Source organism: Heptranchias perlo, chromosome 34, assembly GCF_035084215.1.
Source record: "Heptranchias perlo isolate sHepPer1 chromosome 34, sHepPer1.hap1, whole genome shotgun sequence".
In the NCBI taxonomy this organism is placed as follows: domain Eukaryota; kingdom Metazoa; phylum Chordata; class Chondrichthyes; order Hexanchiformes; family Hexanchidae; genus Heptranchias; species Heptranchias perlo.
Window position 1 is genome coordinate 6,215,519 of NC_090358.1, and position 26,221 is coordinate 6,241,739.

General features: G+C 47.8%; 1 protein-coding gene and 1 long non-coding RNA gene across 2 annotated transcripts in view; one reads left to right on the forward strand and one right to left on the reverse strand.

The window, feature by feature from the left end:
* Positions 1-26,221, reverse strand: part of LOC137301741 (uncharacterized) — a 93,851-nt gene that overhangs the window by 47,169 nt on the left and 20,461 nt on the right. The gene's annotated exons all lie outside the window — the stretch shown is intronic.
* coro2ba (coronin, actin binding protein, 2Ba) overlaps positions 25,750-26,221 on the forward strand; it is a 128,486-nt gene continuing 128,014 nt past the window's right edge. Inside the window, exon 1 of the mRNA XM_067971357.1 lies at positions 25,750-26,217. Coding sequence (XP_067827458.1) covers positions 26,203-26,217 — 15 coding nt within the window. The 5' untranslated portion in view covers positions 25,750-26,202. The remainder of the gene's footprint in view (positions 26,218-26,221) is intronic.

Consider the following 26,221-nt stretch of genomic DNA (forward strand, 5'->3'; position numbering starts at 1 on the left):
ATGGATATGTACCATGGAAAATTAAATTGGTGCAATGAAGAAAAATATCAAATTGTGCTTTATTGAAACAAAATATTTGACCATGTCATTCCAGTTCGTTAATAATTTAATAATTGGACACTAAGGGAATTAAGGGGTATGGGGATCGGGCGGGAAAGTGAATTTGAGGTCGAAGATCAGCCATGATCTTGTTGAATGGCGGAGCAGGCTCGAGGGGATGTAAGGCCTATTCCTGCTCCTATTTCTTATGTTCTCATGTACAGAAGATTAAGGGGTGATCTGATTGAGCTGTTTAAAATGATTAAAGGAGTTGATAGAGAGAAATCATTTCCTCTGGTGGGGGGAGTCCAGAATAAGGGAGCATAACTTTAAAATTAGAGCTAAGTCATTCAGAGGTGATGTCAGGAAGCACTTCTTCACACAAAGGGTAGTGGAAATCTGGAACTCTCTCCCCCAAAAAGCTGCTGAGGCTGGGGGTCAATTGGAAATGTCAAAACTAAGATTGATAGATTTTTGTTAGGCAAGGGTATTAAGGGTTACGGAACCAAGGCGGATAGATGGAGTTAAGATACAGATCAGCCATGATCTAATTGAATGGCAAACAGGCCCGAGGGGCTGAATGGCCTCTTCCTGTTACTATGTTCCTATGTTTGGTACAAAGACATACAAAAGCAGGAGGGCCCTGAGGGGGTCATTCTCTGGCCATACTGGAGGGGGAGGATCTCGCTTACTCGCTTACAGTGTGTGCTCGTTAAATTTCCCCTCAGATTTGATGCCTGGCTTAAAGAAATATAGGAACAGGAGCAGGACATCCAGGCCATTCAGCCCCTCAAGTCTGTTCTGCCATTCGATTAGATCATGGTTGATCTGTGCCTCAACTTCATTTACCCGCCTTTGATTCATATCCCTTGATGTTCTCACCTAACAAAAACTATGGACCTCAGTCTTAAAAGTTTCAATTGACCCCCATCCACAGTCTTTTGGGGCAGAGTTCCAGATTTCCACTCCCCTTTGTGTGAAGAAGTACTTCCTGATTTCACTCCTGAGCAGCCTAGCTCTAAGTTTATGATTAGAACATAAGAACATAAGAAATTGGAGCAGGAGTAGGCCAATCGGCCCCTCGAGCCTGCTCCGCCATTCAATAAGATCATGGCTGATCTGATCCCAACCACAAATCTAAAGAACACAAGAAGTCGGAGCAGGACCCGGCCACATAGCCCCTGGGCCCTCTCCGCCACCCACAGGGCATTGACCGATCCGAACTCAGCTTCATGTCCAATTTCCTGCCCGCTCCCCATAACCCCTAATTCCCTTTACTTCTAGGAAACTGTCTATTTCTGTTTTAAATTTATCTAATGATGTAGCTTCCACAGCTTCCTGGGGCAGCAAATTCCACAGACCTACCACCCTCTGAGTGAAGAAGTTTCTCCTCATCTCAGTTTTGAAAGAGCAGCCCCTTATTCTAAGATTATGCCCCCTAGTTCTAGTTTCACCCATCTTTGGGAACATCCTTACTGCATCCACCCGATCAAGACCCTTCACAATCTTATATGTTTCAATAAGATCGCCTCTCATTCTTCTGAACTCCAATGAGTAGAGTCCCAATCTACTCAACCTCTCCTCATATGTCCGCCCCCTCATCCCCGGGATTAACCGAGTGAACCTTCTTTGTACTGCCTCGAGAGCAAGTATGTCTTTTCTTAAGTATGTGCCCCTTCTTCTGATTCCCCCGCCAGAGGAAATAGATTTTCTTCCTTTCATCATTTTAAAGACCTTGTTTATATCACCCCCCCAACCTTCTAAACTCAAGGGAATACAAGCCAAATTCATGCAATTGGTCCTCACAATTTAACCCGTTGTGTTGATTTGTTGATCATAGTAAGAGTGGGTGATAGAATTGACATCAGTGTCTCAGGGCTAAGACAAAAGTACTGGTCATGGTCACGGCTGACCCTGTGGACATCAGCGAGGACCGGGTGCAGATTCAGCTGTGATGCGACCTCCACGTCTCCTGGCCCCCTCCCAGAATTGGACAGACTGCTGACACAACGTGAAGAATGGCCGATGGGTGAGATGCAGGAGCTGATCTGGTACCTGTGGGACTGGCATGTTCAGGAGGGAAGGGGAGAAAAGTGGAAAACAACTAAATTCACTCAGGCGTTGAGTTCAAAAATATCTCTTGGGCATTTTTGTAATGTGTACTGTTTCTTACACTCCCAACCCATGGCCATATTCTCCACTATTGCTCTTCTTATAGTCTTTAACATCTCCAAACTATTCAAGCTGTTGGGATATATTCCATGTTTGAAAGATTATGTAAACTTTCTGGGAACACATTGCACAATAAACCTCAATTGTTCTCTGGGAGTTGCACATTCCTCTCATTATGTTTAAAGCTGGGAATAAACAACCAGTTTGTCGATCACCAGCAGGGCAAATATTAAGAAAACCAGCAGCTCGGCAGATGAGACCAGTAACGTCCGCAGGAGCTCCCACATCTAAAACTATTCACGGGTCCCCAGATTGTATTGAGTTAGCAGATCTTAGCTGGGCTGTGGTTGGCTGTTACAGTGGAGCTCGGTGCTCTGGGCTTGAGAGGAAAATCAGGCGATTTATTATTCAGTAACTCTGCCTGGAGAGACTGTGTGTGTGTGTGTGTGTGTGTGTGCAGGTGAGTGTGTGTGTGTGAGCGCAGAGGTGAGTGTGTGTGTGTGTGTGTGCGCGCAGAGGTGAGTGTGTGTGTGTGTGTGTGCAGAGGTGAGTGTGTGTGTGTGTGTGTGTGCAGATTTGTGTGTGTGCAGGTGAGTGTGTGTGTGTGTGCAGGTGAGTGTGTGTGTGTGCAGAGGTGAGTGTGTGTGTGTGTGTGCAGGTGAGTGTGTGTGTGTGCAGAGGTGAGTGTGTGTGTGTGCGCAGGTAAGTGTGTGTGTGTGCAGAGGTGAGTGTGTGTGTGTGTGCAGGTAAGTGTGTGTGTGTGCAGAGGTGAGTGTGTGTGTGTGCAGAGGTGAGTGTGTGTGTGTGTGCAGGTGTGTGTGTGTGTGTGCAGGTGAGTGTGTGTGTGTGTGTGTGTGCAGAGGTGAGTGTGTGTGTGTGTGCAGAGGTGAGTGTGTGCAGGTGAGTGTGTGTGTGCAGGTGAGTGTGTGTGTGCAGGTGAGTGTGTGTGTGTGTGCAGAGGTGAGTGTGTGTGTGTGTGTGCAGAGGTGAGAGTGTATGTGTGTGTGTGTGCAGGTGTGTGTGTGTGTGTGCAGAGGTGAGTGTGTGTGTGTGCAGAGGTGAGTGTGTGTGTGTGTGTGTGTGCAGGTGTGTGTGTGTGTGCAGGTGAGTGTGTGTGTGTGTGCAGAGGTGAGTGTGTGTGTGTGCAGAGGTGTGTGTGTGTGTGCAGAGGTGAGTGTGTGCAGGTGAGTGTGTGTGTGCAGGTGAGTGTGTGTGTGTGTGTGTGCAGAGGTGAGTGTGTGTGTGTGTGCAGAGGTGAGAGTGTGTGTGTGCAGAGGTGAGTGTGTGTGTGTGTGTGTGCAGGTGAGTGAGTGTGTGTGTGTGCAGAGGTGTGTGTGTGCAGAGGTGAGTGTGTGTGTGTGCAGGTGAGTGTGTGTGTGTGTGCAGGTGAGTGTGTGTGTGTGCAGAGGTGAGTGTGTGTGTGTGTGTGCAGAGGTGAGTGTGTGTGTGTGTGTGTGTGTGTGCAGGTGTGTGTGTGTGCAGGTGAGTATGTGTGTGTGCAGGTGAGTGTGTGTGTGTGTGCAGGTGAGTGTGTGTGTGTGTGCAGAGGTGAGTGTGTGTGTGCGCAGGTGAGTGTGTGTGTGTGCAGAGGTGAGTGTGTGTGTGCAGAGGTGAGTGTGTGTGTGTGTGTGCAGAGGTGAGTGTGTGTGTGTGTGCAGATGTGAGTGTGTGTGTGTGCAGAGGTGAGTGTGTGTGTGTGTGCAGAGGTGTGTGTGTGTGTGTGTGCAGAGGTGTGTGTGTGTGTGCAGGTGAGTGTGTGTGTGTGTGTGTGTGCAGAGGTGAGTGTGTGTGTGTGCAGAGGTGAGTGTGTGTGTGTGCAGAGGTGAGTGTGTGTGTGTGTGCAGAGGTGAGTGTGTGTGTGTGCAGAGGTGTGTGTGTGTGTGTGCAGAGGTGAGTGTGTGTGTGTGCAGAGGTGAGTGTGTGTGTGTGTGTGTGTGTGTGTGCAGGTGTGTGTGTGTGTGTGTGCAGGTGAGTGTGTGTGTGTGTGCAGAGGTGAGTGTGTGTGTGCAGAGGTGTGTGTGTGTGTGTGCAGAGGTGAGTGTGTGCAGGTGAGTGTGTGTGTGCAGGTGAGTGTGTGTGTGTGTGCAGAGGTGAGTGTGTGTGTGTGTGCAGAGGTGAGAGTGTGTGTGTGCAGAGGTGAGTGTGTGTGTGTGTGTGTGCAGGTGAGTGAGTGTGTGTGTGTGCAGAGGTGTGTGTGTGCAGAGGTGAGTGTGTGTGTGTGCAGGTGAGTGTGTGTGTGTGTGCAGGTGAGTGTGTGTGTGTGCAGAGGTGAGTGTGTGTGTGTGTGTGCAGAGGTGAGTGTGTGTGTGTGTGTGTGTGTGTGCAGGTGTGTGTGTGTGCAGAGGAGAGTGTGTGTGTGTGTGTGCAGGTGAGTATGTGTGTGTGCAGGTGAGTGTGTGTGTGTGTGCAGGTGAGTGTGTGTGTGTGTGCAGAGGTGAGTGTGTGTGTGCGCAGGTGAGTGTGTGTGTGTGCAGAGGTGAGTGTGTGTGTGCAGAGGTGAGTGTGTGTGTGTGTGCAGAGGTGAGTGTGTGTGTGTGTGCAGAGGTGTGTGTGTGTGTGTGTGCAGAGGTGTGTGTGTGTTTGCAGGTGAGTGTGTGTGTGTGTGTGTGCAGAGGTGAGTGTGTGTGTGTGCAGAGGTGAGTGTGTGTGTGTGCAGAGGTGAGTGTGTGTGTGTGTGTGTGTGTGTGCAGGTGAGTGTGTGTGTGTGCAGGTGTGTGTGTGTGCAGGTGTGTGTGTGTGCAAAGGTGAGTGTGTGTGTGTGTGCAGGTGAGTGTGTGTGTGTGCGTGTGCAGAGGTGAGTGAGTGTGTGTGTGCAGAGGTGTGTGTGTGCAGAGGTGAGTGTGTGTGTGTGCAGGTGAGTGTGTGTGCAGAGGTGAGTGTGTGTGTGTGCAGAGGTGAGTGTGTGTGTGTGCAGGTGTGTGTGTGTGCAGAGGTGAGTGTGTGTGTGTGTGCAGAGGTGAGTGTGTGCAGGTGAGTGTGTGTGTGTGTGCAGAGGTGAGTGTGTGTGTGTGCAGGTGAGTGTGTATGTGTGTGCAGAGGTGAGTGTGTGTGTGTGTGTGTGCAGGTGAGTGTGTGTGTGTGCAGAGGTGAGTGTGTGTGTGTGTGTGCAGGTGAGTGTGTGTGTGTGCAGAGGTGAGTGTGTGTGTGTGCGCAGGTAAGTGTGTGTGTGTGCAGAGGTGAGTGTGTGTGTGTGCGCAGGTAAGTGTGTGTGTGTGCAGAGGTGAGTGTGTGTGTGTGCAGAGGTGAGTGTGTGTGTGTGTGCAGGTGTGTGTGTGTGTGTGTGTGCAGGTGAGTGTGTGTGTGTGTGTGTGCAGAGGTGAGTGTGTGTGTGTGTGCAGAGGTGAGTGTGTGCAGGTGAGTGTGTGTGTGCAGGTGAGTGTGTGTGTGCAGGTGAGTGTGTGTGTGTGTGCAGAGGTGAGTGTGTGTGTGTGTGCAGAGGTGAGAGTGTATGTGTGTGTGTGTGCAGGTGTGTGTGTGTGTGTGCAGAGGTGAGTGTGTGTGTGTGCAGAGGTGAGTGTGTGTGTGTGTGTGTGTGCAGGTGTGTGTGTGTGTGCAGGTGAGTGTGTGTGTGTGTGCAGAGGTGAGTGTGTGTGTGTGCAGAGGTGTGTGTGTGTGTGCAGAGGTGAGTGTGTGCAGGTGAGTGTGTGTGTGCAGGTGAGTGTGTGTGTGTGTGTGTGCAGAGGTGAGTGTGTGTGTGTGTGCAGAGGTGAGAGTGTGTGTGTGCAGAGGTGAGTGTGTGTGTGTGTGTGTGCAGGTGAGTGAGTGTGTGTGTGTGCAGAGGTGTGTGTGTGCAGAGGTGAGTGTGTGTGTGTGCAGGTGAGTGTGTGTGTGTGTGTGCAGGTGAGTGTGTGTGTGTGCAGAGGTGAGTGTGTGTGTGTGTGTGCAGAGGTGAGTGTGTGTGTGTGTGTGTGTGTGTGCAGGTGTGTGTGTGTGCAGGTGAGTATGTGTGTGTGCAGGTGAGTGTGTGTGTGTGTGCAGGTGAGTGTGTGTGTGTGTGCAGAGGTGAGTGTGTGTGTGCGCAGGTGAGTGTGTGTGTGCAGAGGTGAGTGTGTGTGTGCAGAGGTGAGTGTGTGTGTGTGTGCAGAGGTGAGTGTGTGTGTGTGTGCAGATGTGAGTGTGTGTGTGTGCAGAGGTGAGTGTGTGTGTGTGTGCAGAGGTGTGTGTGTGTGTGTGTGTGCAGAGGTGTGTGTGTGTGTGCAGGTGAGTGTGTGTGTGTGTGTGTGCAGAGGTGAGTGTGTGTGTGTGCAGAGGTGAGTGTGTGTGTGTGTGCAGAGGTGAGTGTGTGTGTGTGCAGAGGTGTGTGTGTGTGTGCAGAGGTGAGTGTGTGTGTGTGCAGAGGTGAGTGTGTGTGTGTGTGTGTGTGTGTGTGCAGGTGTGTGTGTGTGTGTGTGCAGGTGAGTGTGTGTGTGTGTGCAGAGGTGAGTGTGTGTGTGCAGAGGTGTGTGTGTGTGTGTGCAGAGGTGAGTGTGTGCAGGTGAGTGTGTGTGTGCAGGTGAGTGTGTGTGTGTGTGCAGAGGTGAGTGTGTGTGTGTGTGCAGAGGTGAGAGTGTGTGTGTGCAGAGGTGAGTGTGTGTGTGTGTGTGTGTGCAGGTGAGTGAGTGTGTGTGTGTGCAGAGGTGTGTGTGTGCAGAGGTGAGTGTGTGTGTGTGCAGGTGAGTGTGTGTGTGTGCAGGTGAGTGTGTGTGTGTGCAGAGGTGAGTGTGTGTGTGTGTGCAGAGGTGAGTGTGTGTGTGTGTGTGTGTGTGCAGGTGTGTGTGTGTGCAGAGGAGAGTGTGTGTGTGTGTGTGCAGGTGAGTATGTGTGTGTGCAGGTGAGTGTGTGTGTGTGTGCAGGTGAGTGTGTGTGTGTGTGCAGAGGTGAGTGTGTGTGTGCGCAGGTGAGTGTGTGTGTGTGCAGAGGTGAGTGTGTGTGTGCAGAGGTGAGTGTGTGTGTGTGTGCAGAGGTGAGTGTGTGTGTGTGTGCAGATGTGAGTGTGTGTGTGTGTGCAGAGGTGTGTGTGTGTGTGTGTGCAGAGGTGTGTGTGTGTTTGCAGGTGAGTGTGTGTGTGTGTGTGTGCAGAGGTGAGTGTGTGTGTGTGCAGAGGTGAGTGTGTGTGTGTGCGCAGGTGAGTGTGTGTGTGTGCAGAGGTGAGTGTGTGTGTGTGCAGAGGTGAGTGTGTGTATGTGTGTGTGTATGTGTGTGTGCAGAGGTGAGTGTGTGTATGTGTGTGTGTATGTGTGTGTGCAGAGGTGATTGTGTGTGTGTGTGCAGAGGTGAGTGTGTGTGTGTGTGTGTATGTGTGTGTGCAGAGGTGATTGTGTGTGTGTGTGCAGAGGTGAGTGTGTGTGTGTGTGTGTGTGTGTGTGTGTGCAGGTGAGTGTGTGCGTGTGCAGGTGAGAGCATGATTGTCAGTGTGTGGACAGCATCAAACAAGATTGGACTCAGTAGTAGTGACATCCCCCAAGGTTGAATAGCCTACTGATGCTCACTGTCTAGGCGCAGACTTGAAGAATGGCCATTTGAGTGAGGCACCAGATCCTGCCACTGCCTGTGGAAACGTATCCCGGCAAATAGTAAGTACCTTCAGGAAAGAAGGGGACAAAGTTGCTCGTAAAATAACAGAATACAGCAGCAGTATTTTGTCAGTCTCTGAGGAGGATTGTTATGTTAAGTTGGACAGTGTCAGAGGGCAGCATTACAAGTACAATCACCACGCGCTAGTGTGGCATTCTGCGCTATATTAAGCCTTGGTTCCAACTTCTGTTGCTGCTCATGTTTTAACTAATTATAAACATATTCCTCATTTGAAAAATCCTACTTTCTGGTGGTTTCACTTTTCGTGTTTACAGACAAAACAGAAAACCACCAGTTGAGTTACACCCGAAATCTCGAATACAGTCGAAATCCGGGATTTGTGCGTTTCAGATATGAGACATGGAATTTCAGCGATCGCTTTTGTTCCCGACTGTAACCTTTTACTTTGAGATATAGCCTAGCACAGACAGACACAACTTTAACCCTGCGTGGTCACAAGGCAGGTGCCCATGACCGCCCCTGTGTGAAGGCCCCCCAAAAAATAGGTGGCGGTTATACAGGGAGTGGAATTGGTGCACTGCCATTTTTGGCCCACTGCCGGCGTGTTCCTGCTGGGCGGATGTCGTGAAAATCAGCCCCAAGTTGTTGGCTTCGTACTGGTGAGCCTCCCGTGGCATTGCTCATGGTGCGTCAGCCGATACAAGGGGTGTGGGGGGGCGATTTTCATGCAGAGTGTACACTGGGCGGGCAGTGGGTGGGGTGCATTCCCCCGAGTATAGGAGATTGAGGGGAGATCTGATTGGGGTGTTTAAAACACTAAAAAAGGATTCGATAGGGTAAATATGGAGAAACTATTTCCTCTGGTGGCGGAATCAAGAACAAGGGGGCCAGGAATTTCCTTGGAGCAGAGGAGGCTGAGGGGGGACATGATTGAGGTGTACAAAATTATGAGGGGCACAGATAGGATGGATGCTAAGGAGCTTTTTCCCTTCGTTGAGGGTTCTATAACAAGGGGGCATAGATTCAAGGTAAAAGGCGGGAGGTTTAGAGGGGATTTGAGAAAGAACTTTTTCACCCAGAGGGTGGTTGGAGTCTGGAACTCACTGCCTGAAAGGGTTGTGGAGGCAGGAACCCTCACAACATTCAAGAAGCATTTGGATGAGCACTTGAAATGCCATAGCATACAAGGCTACGGACCAAATGCTGGAACATGGGATTAGAGTAGACAGGGCTGATGGCCGGCGCGGACACGATGGGCCGAAGGGCCTCTATCCGTGCTGTATAACTCTATGACTCTATGACTCTATGAATGTGTTTGTGCAGGTGAGTGAGTGTGAGTGAGTTCAGGAACGAAATCAGGAAGCACTTTTTCACACATTGCCTGAAAGACGACACCTCTGACAGTGCAGCACTTTGCTGACGTGTCAACCTAGATTATTACATAGAATTTACTCTCACAGATGGTCTAGTCCAACAGGTCTAGTTCTCAAATCCCATGGTGTGGGGTTTAAACCCTCAACCTTCTGATATCAGAGGTAAGAGGCTACCCACTGAGCCCAGGCTGACATCAGCTGTATGGTAGCAATCTCACTCAGAGGCCAGAAAACTAGTTGATGTCGGAGATGGAAAAAATAAATCGCACTGATGCAATCAGAAGTGCTCTCTGAGGCGGACTTCAGGGACACATTGTTAAGACACAGTTAAGAGTTTCAGGTTGCATCTGACCTAGGAATGCCGGATAAAAGATTATAGCAGAATAGTGTTGCATTCCTGACACTCCCATCCCCTCATCGAGATTCAACAGATAAATGCAAAGTGATTACAGATATTAGTTATTGATCAATACCCTTTCTAACACTGCTGAAATTAGCCCGTTACATCTTAGAACTTTTAACATTTCACAAACTCACATCAAGTGCTCTGGTGGATTTTGAGCCAATGTGGTGAAGATACTGAACAAGTTAAGAGAGACCGAAGACAAATCGATCACCTGGATATAACACAGGGGAAGGTATACATAGGAGTGAAAAGGCCACATTCTTGGATCGAAGAAGGGTTTTCTGAGTTAGGAGATCTGGGGGGTGGGAGGGAGGGGGGAGGGGGTTTGTGACCCACCTCCACATTCAAAAGTGAGCTGGACAGTTCTTTTGGTGAGAGAAGCGATCGAGGGGTGTGGGAGACTGAGGACCGTGCTGTGCCTTTTGAATTGTGGGAACACTCTGATAGATTGCAGTGAGCATTTCCCATCTTGTGTCTTCCCGTGGCCAAGAATCAATGTCCAGCCAGGAGTCAAGCAACTAGTTGTGATAACGATTTCATTTTTAAAACAATCTCCAGGGTCACTCCAGAGTCTGCCTGCTTACATCAGCAAACCTCTCTCATGCTGGGGGAGTTTAAACACAACAATAAACTTGCATTTATTTAACGTAGTAAAACGTCCCAACACAAGGAATTATTGTTAAACTCCAGTCTGTTTCCGCTGACTCCTGAACTCATTGTAATGAGGGTGCTAGTACTGGGGAAATGGAACACTTTCCAGAGCAAAGTCCCTTCTGCTCTAAGCTAAGTGGCACATGACCAAATGATATTACCGATTAGTGGTTAAAAAAAAACCCAGATGATCTGGTCATTATCACATTGCTGTTTGGGGGACTTTGCTGGGTGCAGTTTGGCCGCCTTGTTTCCTACATTACACCACTGGCTACACTTCAAAAAATTCTTCATTGGCTGTAAAGCCCTTTGGGACGTCCTGAGGTTGTGAAAGGTGCTATATAAATGCAAGTCTTTCTTCCAGACAGAGGGGACTTTCATCCTATCAGGCTGGGCAGGAATTGAGCCCAAGTCCCAGGAGTGGAAGGACACACTGACTAGGCCGCTCTACTCTCCCCCCCGCCCCCCCTCAATGTTTGATGCAAGTCTAAAGACATTACAATGCTGCTTTTTGCATTTTAAACCACAGAGGGGGGTTAGAATTTCACCCTTTCTGAGTCAATGGGGAAAAGTTTCATCTAGTAACTTTCAAGAAAATATATTAAACAAGACAGGCCAAATCCTCTAAGGGATTAAAAGATTACATAAACTGACTCATCTGGTATAATCCGAACAACACAGGGCAGGGTCCTGTTACTGCTGGTATCCTATAATTGAAGTGCGTAAGAGAGGGACAGAAGTGAAAATAACTGGGTTTCACTGTAGTACAAGCAGATATCATCGCAGAAACATCCCATGATTCATCCCAGGACTCCCCCGATGACTCAGTGGGAATATGTCCTGTGTGGTACAGAGCAAGTCAGATTACCAGTACCTGCTAAGTCAGGTGAGCTGAGCCAGGACAGCTCAGTGGCCACTAAATGGGCCTCAGCATCTCTGGGCCGGGCTGGGCAGAATAAAGAACAGACAGGCCTCCTCGTCCTGATCAATGTCTCCTGCTGGAATGTGTGTGCATGAGACTGGGTTGAGGTTATATCAAAGTGCCCACTCAGAAGGGGGAAAATGGCAGCAAAGTGGTGGAGGTCAGAAGTCGGCAACCTAACTCCCTCTCAGCAGGAAAGAAATAAAAGAAAGATCTTGCATTTATATAGCACCTTTCACGACCTCGGGATGTCCCAAAGCGCTTTACAGCCAATAAAGTACAGTCGCTGTTGTAATGTAGGAAACGCAGCAGCCAATTTGCGCACAGCAAGGACCCACAAACAGCAGTGTGATAGTGACCAAATCATTTGTTTTTAATGATGTTGTTTGAGGAATAAATATTGGCCAGGACGCTGGGTAGAACTCCCAGGAATTATGTCATGAGATCTTTTACATCCAGCTGAGAGGGCAGACAGGGCCTTGGTTTAACATCTCATCCGAAAGACAGCACCTCTGACAGTGCAGCACTCCCTCAGTACGCCCCTCAGAGTATCAGTCTGGCTTAATCTGCTCAACTCTCTGGAGTTGTGCTATGAACCCATAACTTTCTGACTCAGAGGCAAGAGCACTACCCACTGAGCCACTGCTGACACCTACTGCTGACACACGATCTTGGTGCGCTCCCTTTTTAAGAGGGTCAACAGTGTCAGTGCAAACTTAAAAAATAAGAACTTGTATCTACTCACACCTTTAGTCATTTTAAAATGCCTTTAAATTTAAAATTAGAAGTGCAATGTAACCTCGGCTTTCTGCGTGAACTCTTTCTTTTAAAACGTTTTTAATTTCAGTTTTAGTGAAGCTTTTTTTTTTAGGCTGGACCAAACTCCGCGTGTCTGATTGCAGCAGCCACGCAGTGTCGGGCCCGCTGATGGATTCAGCATTCAGGCCCTCGTGTCCTGTACCACACATCATCACGGAAGGAGGGCCACCTGCGGAGGCAGCTTCGAGCAGCTGCAGCTTCCTGAGCCGGGGCAGCTTGTGAGACGGCCGAGGAGTCCCAGAGGAACCCCCTCATTCCAAAACCACTATTTTTTAGTCAATTTTGTGGTCATCGAGGTTAGTGCTGGGAAATAGTGGAAACACATCTCATTTAGGAACATAGGAACAGAAGGAGGCCATTCAGCCCCTCAACTCCATTTTCCTGCCTTTGCTCCAAATCCCTTAACACCCTCATCCAACAAAAATCTATCTCAGTTTTGAAATTTTCAATTGACCCCCCCAGCCTCAACAGCTTTTCGGGGGGAGAGAGTTCCAGATTTCCACTCCCCTTTGTGTGAAGAAGTGTTTCCTGACATCACCCCTGAACGGCCTAGCTCTAATTTTAAGGTTATGCCCCCTTGTTCAGGACTCTCCCCCACCAGAGGAAATGGTTTCTCTCTATCTACCCCATCAAATCCTTTAATCGTTTTAAACACCTCAGTTAGATCACCCCTCAATCTTCTATACTCGAGGGAATACAAGCCTAGTCCATGCAACCTGTCCTCATAATTTAATCCTTTTAGCCCCGGTAACATTCTGGTGAATCTGCACTGCACTCCCCTCCGAGGCCAACCTATCCCTCCTGAGGTGCAGTGCCCAGACCTCATCGGATACCCAACTCTGGTCGGATGTATTCCTGACGGTTTCATCATATGACTTCCTGCCACCTACCGCCCTGCCCAAACAAACAGCCTTTTTTTCCCCCCACCTCCAATATTTTTATAACTAATAAACAAAAGTGTTCAAAGAAAATGAAAAAAAAAACGTTTTTTTTAATGCGCCTACGATTTTTCTCCTTAGTTTGCTCGCAGCAGTGTCCAGGAGATGAATCTTTTTAATTCCTGGAGACTCCTGGAGCGTTGGCAACCCCCTAGGCACTGCCAGATTGGGATTAGGACAGACAGATGCGGAGGACAGCTCCCTTTACTCCGCTGGAAAGACGTGCTTCAGCCCCTGCTTCAGAACAGAACGATTACCTGAACCAGTGTGACATTTCACTCTGCCACATGAGCCATTTCAGTGTCAAGTTGGGGGTAGTTCCGTGATATGTGCCCATACCCATTGGGAACTGAGTTGGGACTGTGGCAGGGTGAATGGGTATTGTCTAACTATTGCTCCAGACGTACAGTCCTAGAACACCACCATCTGGTGTACAGGCTGAGCAATTACCTGCACCTATATCTGTGTAGGGAGCAAGTGCCTGAACTGACAAAGGCTCTTTTCGGTAAAATGTTCTGAGTGATATAAAGCACAGAGAAAAATCAGGTAAAATAGAGACTGTCCAAATTCAATTCAGAGTTACAGCCAGCAGACAGAGTGCGGGGGTAGGAAGCTTTGAATTGCTGTTGCCGGCCTTCTGTGCTCTCTCTCCTCTTCTTTGTAATATTTTCTTTCTCTATTTCTTGTGTTTGCAATCGACAAAAAGAAAAACCAAGAGCTGCAATTATAGGCATTTCCACCAGAGGACACTGCAGGACTAAGCATTTGGGCAGGTCGGGAACCCTCACCTCACTGGTCTGCAGTCAGTGAACTCGATTCTGTTTTTAATACATGGGTCTTTTGGGGATTTTTACCAGTGTTTTTTGGGAACCACATCCCACGAATCTGTCGGTTTTATCTGTGGAATGGGAACACCAGCGGCCCGGCTTGTAACAAACAATAGGGCTGCTGGTCCCTATAATCAGGGTCCATTGGTTTACCAGGACTGAGTCAAATTCCATTCTTATTACACGTTCTTCATCGACAAACAAAATCAGTGAAATCGCTGGAAGGAGGACCTGATGCACAGAGAAAGGAGCAGCACGCTCTGCACTTGGAGAGGGTGCAGAGGATGGTACCAGGGATGAGGGACTTCAGTTATGTGGAGAGACTAGAGAGGCTGCGATTGTTCTCCTTAGAGCAGAGAAGGTAATGGGGAGGTGTTCAAAATTCTGAAGGGGCTTTGATAGTGTAAATAAGGAGAAATTGTTTCCACTGGCAGGAGGGTCGGTGACCAGAGGACACAGATTTAAGATAATCGGCAAAAGAACCAGAGGGGAGATGAGGAGAATTTTTTTTTTTACGCAGTAAGTTGTTATGATCTGGAATTCACTGCCTGAAAGGGCGGTGGAAGCAGATTCGATAGTAACTTTCAATAGGGAATTGGATGTTTACCTGTAAAGGAAGCATTTACAGGGCTATGGGGAAAAAGCAATGGGTGGGACTAGTTGGAGAGCTTTTCCAATGGGCTGAATGGCCTCCTTCTGTGGTGTAAGATTCTATGATTTACTATCAACAATGATGAGCGACCGCCTGCCCTGATAAATGACACTCAACAGCTCTGGACACATTAGCGGCCGCGCAGGTTAATATCGTGAGAAAATCAGCCCAGGAATTACTGTCAGCCACAAACTTGTAGTGCATTTTATGCAATTGCTTTCTCCACTTTTAATGGAGGTGTTAACCTGTTTAAATTACACGAGTTAACCGCTCTGTTAAAATAGCAGGCAAAGGAACACCGTGAGAACTCTTTAAATGTCATTTCTCGACAGCAATTATTGTAGCTCCACCAGGGGGCAGTGCAATTCGGGAGGTCTTGGGCTCTGAACCCAGTCTTTGCCGAGTTAACTAATGTCAGGGGTGGCATTTGGGGTTCTAGAACTAGCTTGCACTCCGGGGGCAAGGTGGGGGGGGGCAATGAGCTAGGGCTCCCCCTCCTGATTTTTATCTATTGATCCCTGCTGGAAAGTACGTGCCTGCGAGGACAGGATTGGGCCAGGACTCGAACTTGGTAATAATTTCAATTACTGTGGATCACACAACTCTTTTCTTTTCCCACGGAGAATAAATCAGAGAATATGTCAGTGCACTAGATTGTTTAACTAACATCCAGCCATCCGTCATCCCAGTTCATCTCTGTACAAATTGAGCTGCTGTAATACAATGCAATTATAATGAAACTGTGAATAAAAGTGGTTAAAAATTAATTATTTGTTAGACATTTATAGTTTTCTCAAACCTATGGGAATTCTTGTATTTTGCAGGGAAAAGTGCCCGTATCCCAGGAAGGGAGGAGAATTGAGGAAATCAAGGGGATATAAAGAAAAAAAGTAAGACTTGCATTTATATAGCCCCTTTCACAACCTCAGGATGTCCCAAAGCGCTTTACAGCCAATTAAATACTTTTTGAAGTGTAGTCACTGTTGTAATGTAGGGAAACAGAGACGGAATGAGAGATTCAAAGAGACACAAAGGAAAAAGGAGACAGCGAAACAAAACAGAAAGAGAGAAAAGCACACAGAAATGGAGAGAGGAGCAGCATGAGGGAAATACACAGAGAGACGGATAAACAGGTGCGGAGAGTGAGAGAGAGGTGGAGAAAGAGGCAGAAACAGAATGAGATACATAAAGAGATACAGAAAGGGAGACAGAAACAGAGATACACAGAGAGATGGAGAGAGAGGAACAGATAGAGAGAGAAACATAAATCAGAGTCAGAAATGAAGAGAAAGGAGTAGCGAGTGAATGAGAAAGAGACAGATAAACAAATGCAGAGAGAGAGAGAAAGAGCGAGAGATAGGCAGATAGACAGAGGAGCAGGAGGAGTGTGAGGGAGAGAGAGAGAGATGGGCAGACAGAGGAGCAGGGGGAGTGTGAGAGCGAGAGAGAGAGAGCGTGACGGGCAGATTGACAGAAGAGCAGGGAGAGTGTGAGGGAGAGAGAGATGTGGAGACAGAGACAGATAGAGGCACACAGAAAGAAACAGCAAAAAATGAGACACACAGAGCTGCACAGAGAGGGAGAGGAAGATCTCCAAAGATATGTAGACTGCCTCAGCAACAGTCCTCTGTGCAGTGACACCAATCCTTTCTCCCTTACACTCCAGATTATGAAGCGGAACAACAGGCCAGTGTTCATTATATTCTTGTGTTTTATGTGCGATTTATGTCAAGAATACTGCTATGTAAAGTCGATTAGATTATAACCTCTCCCTTGGTCCCCAACCCCGTTTTAGTACAAAGCAACATGGAGTGATCAAACACATTCATTAAGATGTCTTATCACTGCATTTTCTGTCTGGCTAACCACAAATTCCATAGCAATGATTTCTATAGCAACTTATCCCATTGCTGTGAATATTATACAAAAAGAAATGCTGGGCTCCCAGTATTAAGGATGTGCAGTAGAATCATTTTATCCCCCCCCCCCCGCCACCAAAACACTTAATATAGCTGCTTGTCAGGTCTCAGAAATATGTCAAAGTGTTTCATGTACAATGCATTACTGTTTTACAGGCAAAAGGGGCAGCCATTTTGTGCACAGTCTAATCGGCAATGAGATGAATAACCAGTTCAATCTGGGTTTGGTGATTTGGTCGAGGGAGGGATAAATATTGGCTAGGACACCAGGAGAACTTCCTGCTCTTCTTCGATTAATGCCCAGCTCCCTGCTGGGAGCACTCAACTTGCTCTAATGTCTCATCCAAAGGGCAGTATCTCAGACAGAGCAGCACTCCCTCAGCACTGCACTGGTGTGTCAGCCTAGCAGACGCGCTGAGGTTCTGGAGTGAGATTTAGGAAGTGGGTGTAGAGCCAAGCTGACTCTGTCTGACCTGCTACAACTGCCTACGTAACAGTGAGTGTGATTCAATAGTGAAGCCATTTGGGATGCCTTACAGTTCATGATAAGGTGCTGTGTGAAATGCAACTTCTTGTTTCAAAATCAAAAGCAAAATACTGCGGATGCTGGAAATCTGAAATAAAAACAGAAAATTCCGGAGAAGCATCCGTGGAGAAAGAAACAGAGTTAACGTTTCAGGTCGATGACCTTTCGTCAGAAGTTCACGAAGGTGGCAATTTCTTGTTTTCCTTCTTTTAGTCTTGCATTCTAAACACCAGGCCTGTGTGTAACAGGAGCAGTTTGCTGGGCGAACTGGGAAGGGAGCTGACTAGGGTGGGATTGAAGCACACAGACTCCGTGCTGAGTGAGCTGATCTCGGCTGAGGTGGCAGAAGCAGCACTGAGTTTGTCCTAATCCATGGCGGGGGGAGAGGGGGAAACAACAACAACACCAACTCTAGAAAAGAGAAGGTTGACCTGATAGAGGTCTTTAAAATTATGAAGGGGTTTAACAGGGCAAATGTAGAGAAGATGTTTCCACTTGTGGGGGAGACCAGAACTAGGGGCCATAAATATATGATAGTCACTAATAAATCCAATAAAGAATTCAGGAGAAACTCCTTTACCCAGAGAGTGGGTGGTTAGAATGTAGAACTCGTTACCACAAGGTTAAAGAGGTAGGTTTTAAGGAGCATCTTAAAGGAAGAGAGGCGGAGAGGTTTAGGGAGGGAATTCCAGAGTTTGGACGTTAAACCGAGGCCCCATCTGCCCTCTCAGTTGGACGTAAAAGATCCTACGGCACTATTTTGAAGAAGAACGGGGAGTTCTCCCCAGTGTCCTGGCCAATATTTATCCCTCAACCAACATCACTAAAACATTATCACATTGCTGTTTGTGGGACCTTGCCGTGTGCAAATTGGCTGCCGTGTCTCCTACATTACAACAGTGACTACACTTCAAAAGTTTAAAGTGCTTTGGGACGTCCTGTGGTTGTGAAAGGCGCTATATAAATGCAAGTCTTTCTCTCATTCGAGCTTTGATCTGGGGGTTTCATGAACCTCCCTCTCCAATGGGTCACTGCCTTAAATCAAATTCCACCCATCCAATACTGCCTACCCTGGAATACACTAGAGCCAGAGATACAATTGTCTTTTTTTGTGTGCGTGTGTTTGTGGTAACCATAAGGAGGAGGCATTGTAATCCTGACCACCATCATTGAAGAGATTCTCATTTTATGCTACTTATTACCACCAGGGGGCAGGTGGACACACTATTGACTCAGAAAGGCCTGAATGCAGAGACCAGGTACCATAAGGTGCTGCACTTTAACTCGAGTTGCCCCACTTTCGGTATAATCCAAAACTGGATGGGGAGAGGGGGGCGAGGGAGAGGGGGATGGGGAAATCGTGGCCCATGCTCTGAGGTTTGTTTTGCTGCTGATGAAAAGTCATTGAAAACCTCAGTAATTAATGTCTCTGTTATCAGAAATTTCCAGACAGCCATCTCAAAACACTGGACTGTCCAAACGGCGACCATATCAAGGTGGGTTTGGAGGCAGGTGGCCCCTCGACCCATCTGATCTCATCCTTCCAGAAGGAGAAGATCGAGCTTGGCTGTGATGCCCCCCACAGTTAAATATCCCGTCGACACTTTCTACAACTTGCATTTCTATAGCGCTCATTGTGCCCAAAGACATCTTGGAGCACTTTAAAAGGCGGTGAATAGCATGCGGACACCCAGCTGAGGGCCGGAGCGGAGGAAGGATGAGGAAGGGGGTCAGGCGGGGCCAAAATTACCATCAAAGATGAGAGTCTTAGGGAGATTTTTTTCAAGGCAGGGAGGAACATGACAAAGTGGAGAAACTAAGGGAAGGAGTTTGTGGGGATTCTAGGCTCACGCGTGAAGATCGAAGACCCAGGCAGGGTATGCGAGGGGAGCAGGTCCCATGAAACGGTATCCCAGTAACGGTCAACACCTTCAGGAGAGGAGGGGAGTAAACTGGAGAGGGGAAAAAAGCAAGAGGATCACCTGGGTATCAATCTAAGGAATCAACTAATCCTTTATGTCTGTCAAATAAATCTAGTGCGATATTTATAATGCACTCGACTTAAAATGTGATTCTATATAAAGATGGTAATTTAGCTAAGGTTGAACCAAAGTATTGGCATAAACATTCACGAGTGGACTAAACACTAGAACTATTTGCCTCCATTATGTACACAGAACATTATAGACTCTGAACCATTTCATCACCATCAGACTGCACTGCACCCAGACACTCACAATGTATGTTTATTAGAGCCAAGATCAGTCTTCAAACCTCGGCGAGCTGAATTATGTTTGTCCTTTGCTTGTGCCCTTTAGAAATCCAGAATCGCTGTCATCAGTGGCTCGAGATTTACAATTTTCTCTTAACATGCTGCCCCTGGGTAAAATCATCCGAAAACACAACGTTGGGTTCTACACGTACGCTGACGGCAACCAGCTCTACCTCACCACCCCCTCTATCCACCCCTCCACTGCCTCTGTGTCGTCAGCCCACTGGTCCAACATCCAAAACTGGATGAGCCGAAATTTCCTCCAGTTAATCATTGGGAAGACCGAAGCCAGCATCTTTGGCCGCAACCACAAACTCCATTCCCCAGTCACCAATTCCATCCCTCTCCCTGGCCACTGTCTGAGGCTGAACCAGGCCGTTCGCAACCTCAGTATTTGACCCTGAGATGACCTTCCGGCCCCATATCCTCCCTATCACATAAACCCCCGACTTCCATCTCCAGAACATCGCCCGTCTCCACCTCTGCCTCAGCCCATCTGCTGCTCATCTGTGCCTTTGTTACCTCCAGACTCGACATTTCCAGTGCTCTCCTGGCCGCCCTCCCATTTTCCACCCTCCATAAAGTTGAGCTCATCAAAAACTCTGCTACTCGCACCAAGCCCTGTTCACCCATCACCTTTGTGCTCGCTGACCTAGATTGACTCCCGGTCCCTGAACATCACAATTTTAAAATTCTGATCCTTGTCTTCAAATCCCTCCATGGCCTCCCAATCTCTGTATCCTCCTACAACCCTCCGCGATCTCTGTGTTCCTCCATCTCTGGCCTCTTGTCCACTTCCTTCACCCCACCATTGGTGGCCGTGCCTTTAGCTGTCTCGGCCGTAAGCTCTGAAATTACCTCCCTAAACCTCTCCACCCATCGACCTCTCGCTCCTCCTATAAGACCCTCCTTAAAAAAAGAAAAAAAGACACACTTATATAACGCCTTTCATGACCTCAGGACATCCCAAAGCCCTTTACAGCCAATCAAGTATTCTTGTAATGTAGTCACCGTTGTAATGTAGGAAACACGGCAGTGTTCATCTCCCCTCTGGTTCTTTTGCCAATTATCTTAAATCTGTGTCCTCTGGTTACCGACCCTCCTGCCACTGGAAACAGTTTCTCTTATTCATTCTATCAAAACCTCTCATAATTTTGAACACCTCTATTAAATCTCCCCTTAACCTTCCCTGCTCCAAGAAGAATATTCCCAATTTTTGTAGCCTCACCTGATAGCTCAGTTGCTCAATCCAAGGCACCATTTAGTTGCCTTTCACCATACCATTTATAATGCGAGGAGTAACAAGTGCAAAGGGCAATAAATAATCTGGATAAAGGACACAAAAAAGATTCGATATACTACACGATAGTACATGAGGCCTTGACGATGGATTTTTTCCCTGTATTTGTGGGGTTTGGGGTTAAGAGTTTGAGAGGCCCAGCCAGACTCCCACAGTGTCATCAATCTGTCCGACATGTGAGCTAGAGGCAATCCTTCGTGATACCAAGTGCTGCCGATTTTTAACTTTTTCTTAAATGGTGGGATAGCAAAATATTTTTAAGGTGATTGGCAAAAAACCAGAGGCGTCATGAGGAAACATTTTTTTACACAGCGAGCTATTATGATCTGGAATGCGCTGCCTGATTGGGTGATGGAAACAGAGTCAATAGTAACTCTCAAAAGAGAATTGGATAAATACTTGAAGGGAAAAATTTGCAGGGCTATGGGGAAAGAGCGGGGGAGTGGGATTAATTGGATAGCTCTTTCAAAGAGCCGGCACAGGTACGATGGGCCAAATGGCCTCCTTCTGTGCTGTAACATACTACGATACTGTGATATTACAATCTGACAGAATACACCAATATCAACCAATCACGGGAACTGGCAGGGACATGCTTTAACAAAATACCTTGTTTCTGGGACTGAAAGGACCATTTTTATATTATCACTGAGTGAAACTACCAATTTGCACCAAATTGCTGGCAGTTTTGTGCATTGACCCAAGCTCACTAGAAACTGAGCACTGGCTGTACAAATTGAAGCAGAACTCACAAAACCGCCAGAGAGTGAAAGAATGGGAGAGGTACAGGGAAAAAGAGAAGGAGACGGAAACAGAGAGGGGGGAAAGCAACATGAAAGGAGAGAGAGGGAAACAGAGCAATAGAGAGCAAGGGAAACAGGCAAAGACATAGAGAGAGAGAGCAACAAAGAGAGAGGGAAAGACACATAGAAAGAAGGAGAGACAGATACAGAAAGAGAGAGAGAGAAAAAGAGAAGAGAGTTAACTCTGGTAAAAGGCCAGTGTTGTTAAACCATAGAATCACACAGCACAGAAAGAGGCCATTCAGCGCAGCGAGCCTGTGTCAGCTCTTTGGAAGAACGATCCGATTAGTCCCACTCCCCCTGCTCTTTCCCCATAGATCTGCAAATTTTCCCCCTTCTAGTATTTATCCTTTTGAAAGTTACTATTGAATCTGCTTCCACCGCCCTTTCAGGCAGTGAATTCCAGATCACATCTCCCCCTCTGGCTCTTTTGCCGATCACCTTAAATCTGCGTCCTCTGGTTACCGACCCTCCTGCCGCTGGAAACAGTTTCTCCTTATTTACTCCATCAAAACCCGTTGTGATTTAAATTTATTAATTTTAAATTGGCCCAGGCATCGTGCACCCAATGGTTGGTTCAACGGTAGTTACGACACTGCAAAGAAAGGGCAAATGGAGCAAGTCAAATCCGTTACTCATTTTCAAGGGTTCTTTTCATTTCTAGGCTACAGGTTCCTCAGGAAACCCCAGCAGCTGTGACTGAGGAATGCAGATGGATTGTTATTTGAACTGCGAGTCCGACAAACAGATTGACCTAGACAGTAATATTCCGCATGAATCACCTTGGAGCACCCATGAGGGAAGGAAATGGAGGAAGAAACTATTTTTGGTAATTCATTGTTTCAATAAATTAGGGGCTGAAAAGTAAATAAATATGACAGGACGGAGCTACAGGACACTTTGCACAGAACAGGAAAATCCATAGCGTTAAGAAAGACCTGTTTGTTTCTGCTCAAGCTTCTCCCCGCCTCTCCTGAAGGTGCTGATTCATGCTTCGTGGTTCCCACAGGCGCCGCCATCCCATCGAGATCACGCCCATGCAGCCATTCGTCATGCGCGAGTCTGCACCGTGAATGTCAGCGGGCTATTCAACTGCAGAGGGCATCGCGGGCAGGCCCAACCACGTCATCAACCAACATCTGCGCACATCCGCCTCTCCCAGCAGGGATAGCGATCGGGAGAGTGTGGGTGACTCCCCCTCTCATAGCCCAGGGCCCTGAGGCCCATCTCAGCAGCTTGTTCTTGTTGGGAGCGGTAATTCATCAGAGTGTGGGGATAGAACCAGAGAGTTTCCTGGTCTGTATATTTCAGTACCACCCAGGACAGCACATTTACCCACTCAGGGGAGCCCTCCTTTATATTTTATAAGTGAACTCTTTTTCTGTGCTGATCAATTGACATGGGAACAGGAGAAGGCCATTCAGCCCCTCATGCCTGCCCTGCCATTCAATCAGATCCTGGCTGATCTGTACCTCAATTCCATTTACCCGTCTTTGCTCCGTGTCCACTGAGACCCTCATCCAACAAAAATCTATCCCTCAGTCTCGAAAGCTCCAATTGGAAATATTTCAATTTTGAAAAGAAATGGCGTTATTGGTGAATTGAACATTTTTCCCACTTTTTCAGCCTAAAGCTGCAGTTATAAAATCACTTTTGCGTCTAAGCTGACGTTCCAGTGCCGTGCTGAGGGAGTCCTGCTGCTCTTAAGTGCCATTCTTCAGATGAAGTGTTAAACCAGGAGCTTGTCTGCCTGTTTCAGTGGTAGAATCCTCACGGCACAATTCAGAGAAGAGCAGGGAGTTCCCCCACCATACTCCCTCACTCCCTCACTCACTCAACTCCCCTCCCTCCCTCCCTCACTCCCTCAACACCCCTCACTCACTCACTCACTCACTCACTCACTCCCTCACTCACTCCCTCACTCACTCACTCCCTCACTCACTCCCTCACTCACTCCCTCACTCACTCACTCCCTCACTCACTCACTCACTCACTCCCTCACTCCCTCGACACCCCTCACTCCCTCACTCCCTCAACACCCCTCACTCCCTCAATACCCCTCACTCCCTCAATAACCCTCACTCCCTCAACACCCCTCACTCCCTCCCTTACTCACTCAACACCCCTCACTCCCTCACTCAACTCCCCTCACTCCCTCACTCACTCAACTCCCCTCACTCCCTCCCTTACTCACTCAACACCCCTCACTCCCTCACTCCGTCATCCAACCAACACCCCATACTCCCTCTCTCCCTCACTTTCTCAACACTCCATACTCCCTCAACACCCATCACTCTCTCACTCCCTCAACACCCCTCGCTCCCTCAACACCCCTCACTCCCTCAACACCCCACACTCCCTCACCCAACCAACACCGCACACTCTGTCAACACCCCACAATCCCTCACTCCCTCACTCACAACAACCCACACTCCCTCACACCCTCACTCAACCAACACCCCATACTCCCTCACTCAACCAACACTCCACACTCCCTCACTCCCTCAACACCACCATACACCCTCACTTCCTCACTCAACACCACTCCACGCTCCCTCAATACCACCATACTCCCTCACTCCCTCACTCAACCAACACTCCATACTCCCTCACTCACTCAACACCACCCATACTCCCTCACTCCCTCATTCAACACCACCCCATACTCCCTCACTCAACCAACACCCGCACTCCCTCACTCACTCACTCCCTCAATCAACCAACACCCGTACTCCCTCACTCCCTCACTCAACATCACCAGATAAAATTAAATGGTAATTTATCTGATTGCTTTCTGTGGGATCTTGCTGTGTGCAAAATGGCTGTCTCATTAGACTATATATAACAGTCGTTGCAGTTCTAAGTAATTCATTGCACGTGAGACATGTGAGAAGTGTTTCTGAGCAACGCAATAAGATGCGATATAAATGCCAGTTTAGGAGTTTCAAACCCGAAGTCGAGATCGCAGGCTGAAGTATAACTCCCGTTCCTTGGCGTTTGGTTGCACAAAGGGACGATCATCTGCTGAATACACTCATGGCGCGATGGCATCGTAATGGGAGGACCGTTAGAAGCACTGCCCAGCAAGAGGTAGCTGGTCAAGGATCAAGAATATAGAATCATAGAATCGTACAGCACAGCACCCGTCATGCCAGTGCTGGCTTTTTGAAAGACAGCACACGCCCTGGACCCTGATTCTCAAGAAAGCTGAAGACAGCGGGAATGGCCGCACACTTGGGCGGTATAACTGTGTTCCAGTGCCTTAAGCCTAGAAACTGCTGTTGCCAAACTAGAACACGGATGCTTAATACGTTTGTATGCTGTCCCTTTGCTCATTATCTCAATGGAGGAGTTAAACGCCTTGGGACGTTTTCCTACTTTAAAGGTGTGATATAACTGCCAGTTGTTGTTATTGTTAACCCAACAGATTAAGATTAAGAGCGAGGAATGTTATACAAATGGGTCAAACATTCTCGTACAACAGATATCTGACACTTCAGTGCAGCATCGAGGGAGTGCTGCACCGTCGGAGGTGCCGTCTTTCGGATGAGACGTTAAACCGAGGCCTCGCCTGCCCTCTCAGCTGGACGTAAAAGATCCCGTGGCTACTATTTTGAAGAAGAGCAGGGGAGTTCTCCCCGGTGTCCTGGGGCCAATATTTATCCCTCAGCCAAAGTCACCAAAACAGATTATCCGGTCATTATCTCATTGCTGTTTGTGGGATCTTGCTGTGCACAAATTGGCTGCCGCGTTTCCTACCTTACAACACTGATTACGCTTCAAAAAAAAGTACTTAACTGGCTGTAACGTGCTTTGGGACATTCTCAGATCGTGAAAGGTGCTATATAAATGCAACCCTTTCTTTATTTACCCAGAGAGCCATTGGGAGTTATGTTTTCATTAACTGTTAAATCACTTCTCACAGCAGGTGTTATGGTAACTACATGGAATTACTGTCATGAAAGCGAAGCCAGTGAATTCGAGATCCAATGAACTGGGCCATCTAGTTCATAGTATGTGGGATTTACCCCCACAGTTCTTCATCGCAACTGGAAATGTATATATTTTTTTGAAAGGCATCAAGTCGTTTGGGAATTGGTCAGATCGTTAATGCAGAGAAGTTTTTCCATTCAGAATGACTTGATTGGGCGATCTGAGAACCGAAGGCTAAAGACCCTGTGCTCTCCTGGGAAGAAACAGTCAGATATAACCCACAATTAGTCAGACAGCTGGGTCCCACAAAGTATAGTGTTGTCTGGGAGATTGAGAAATAAACTTTTTAGTCACATAAACAGTTGAAGGTCCCAGATTCTGAAATCTCTGAAAGTCAGGAATGACATTTGCAGACTCAATTCAACCTTGCGTACCCTTCACATTGAGTCTACGAGCAGCCTGGTGTAAAATATTAATCCAGTACAATTTATTCTGCTCTGATTCAGCAGGTTAAACTGCGGTGCATCCAGTTCTTACAACCCTGCCCCCCTTGCTCCCCAGCACCGCACCACAGGCACAGGCTGAAAGATAGGAATGTTGGCCCTCTGTTCTCACTAAGTATCCCCCCAACCCCCCTCCCCCCACTGCCCACCCCCCCGCCCCCCTCACCACCACCCCCCTCTCCTGGGTTCTTTGAAGCTCTCACTGGAATGGCATTGTTACAGCGAAAGGAAAAAAGCTTTTCACTGGAGATCTGGCAAGCAAGGAGCTTTCTACTTCCTGCTTGTTTGTGGTCTCTCGCTTGCTGTTACACACACACACACAAGCTCTCTCTCTCTCTCTCTCTCTCTCATTCTCCTCCCTGTGTGAAGATTTCTCTGTACCAGCCTCCTATCGAGGAGCTCATCCATTATAAATGAAAGCTGACATCACGGCCATCAATAAGCTACATTAGGCTGGGTTAATCAGATTGGAAAGAGTTCTCAGACTTCCTGTATCACTGACGCCTATCCACTGCAGCACGAGCAACAGCAGCAGCAGCACAGACAGAGCTCATCTCCGTTCCTTCAGGACCATCTCTTTACCTTCTGGAAGCTTCTCGCACTCCCCCCTCCCACCCCAGAAATAATTTCTGCATGACTGTCACAAAGGTAA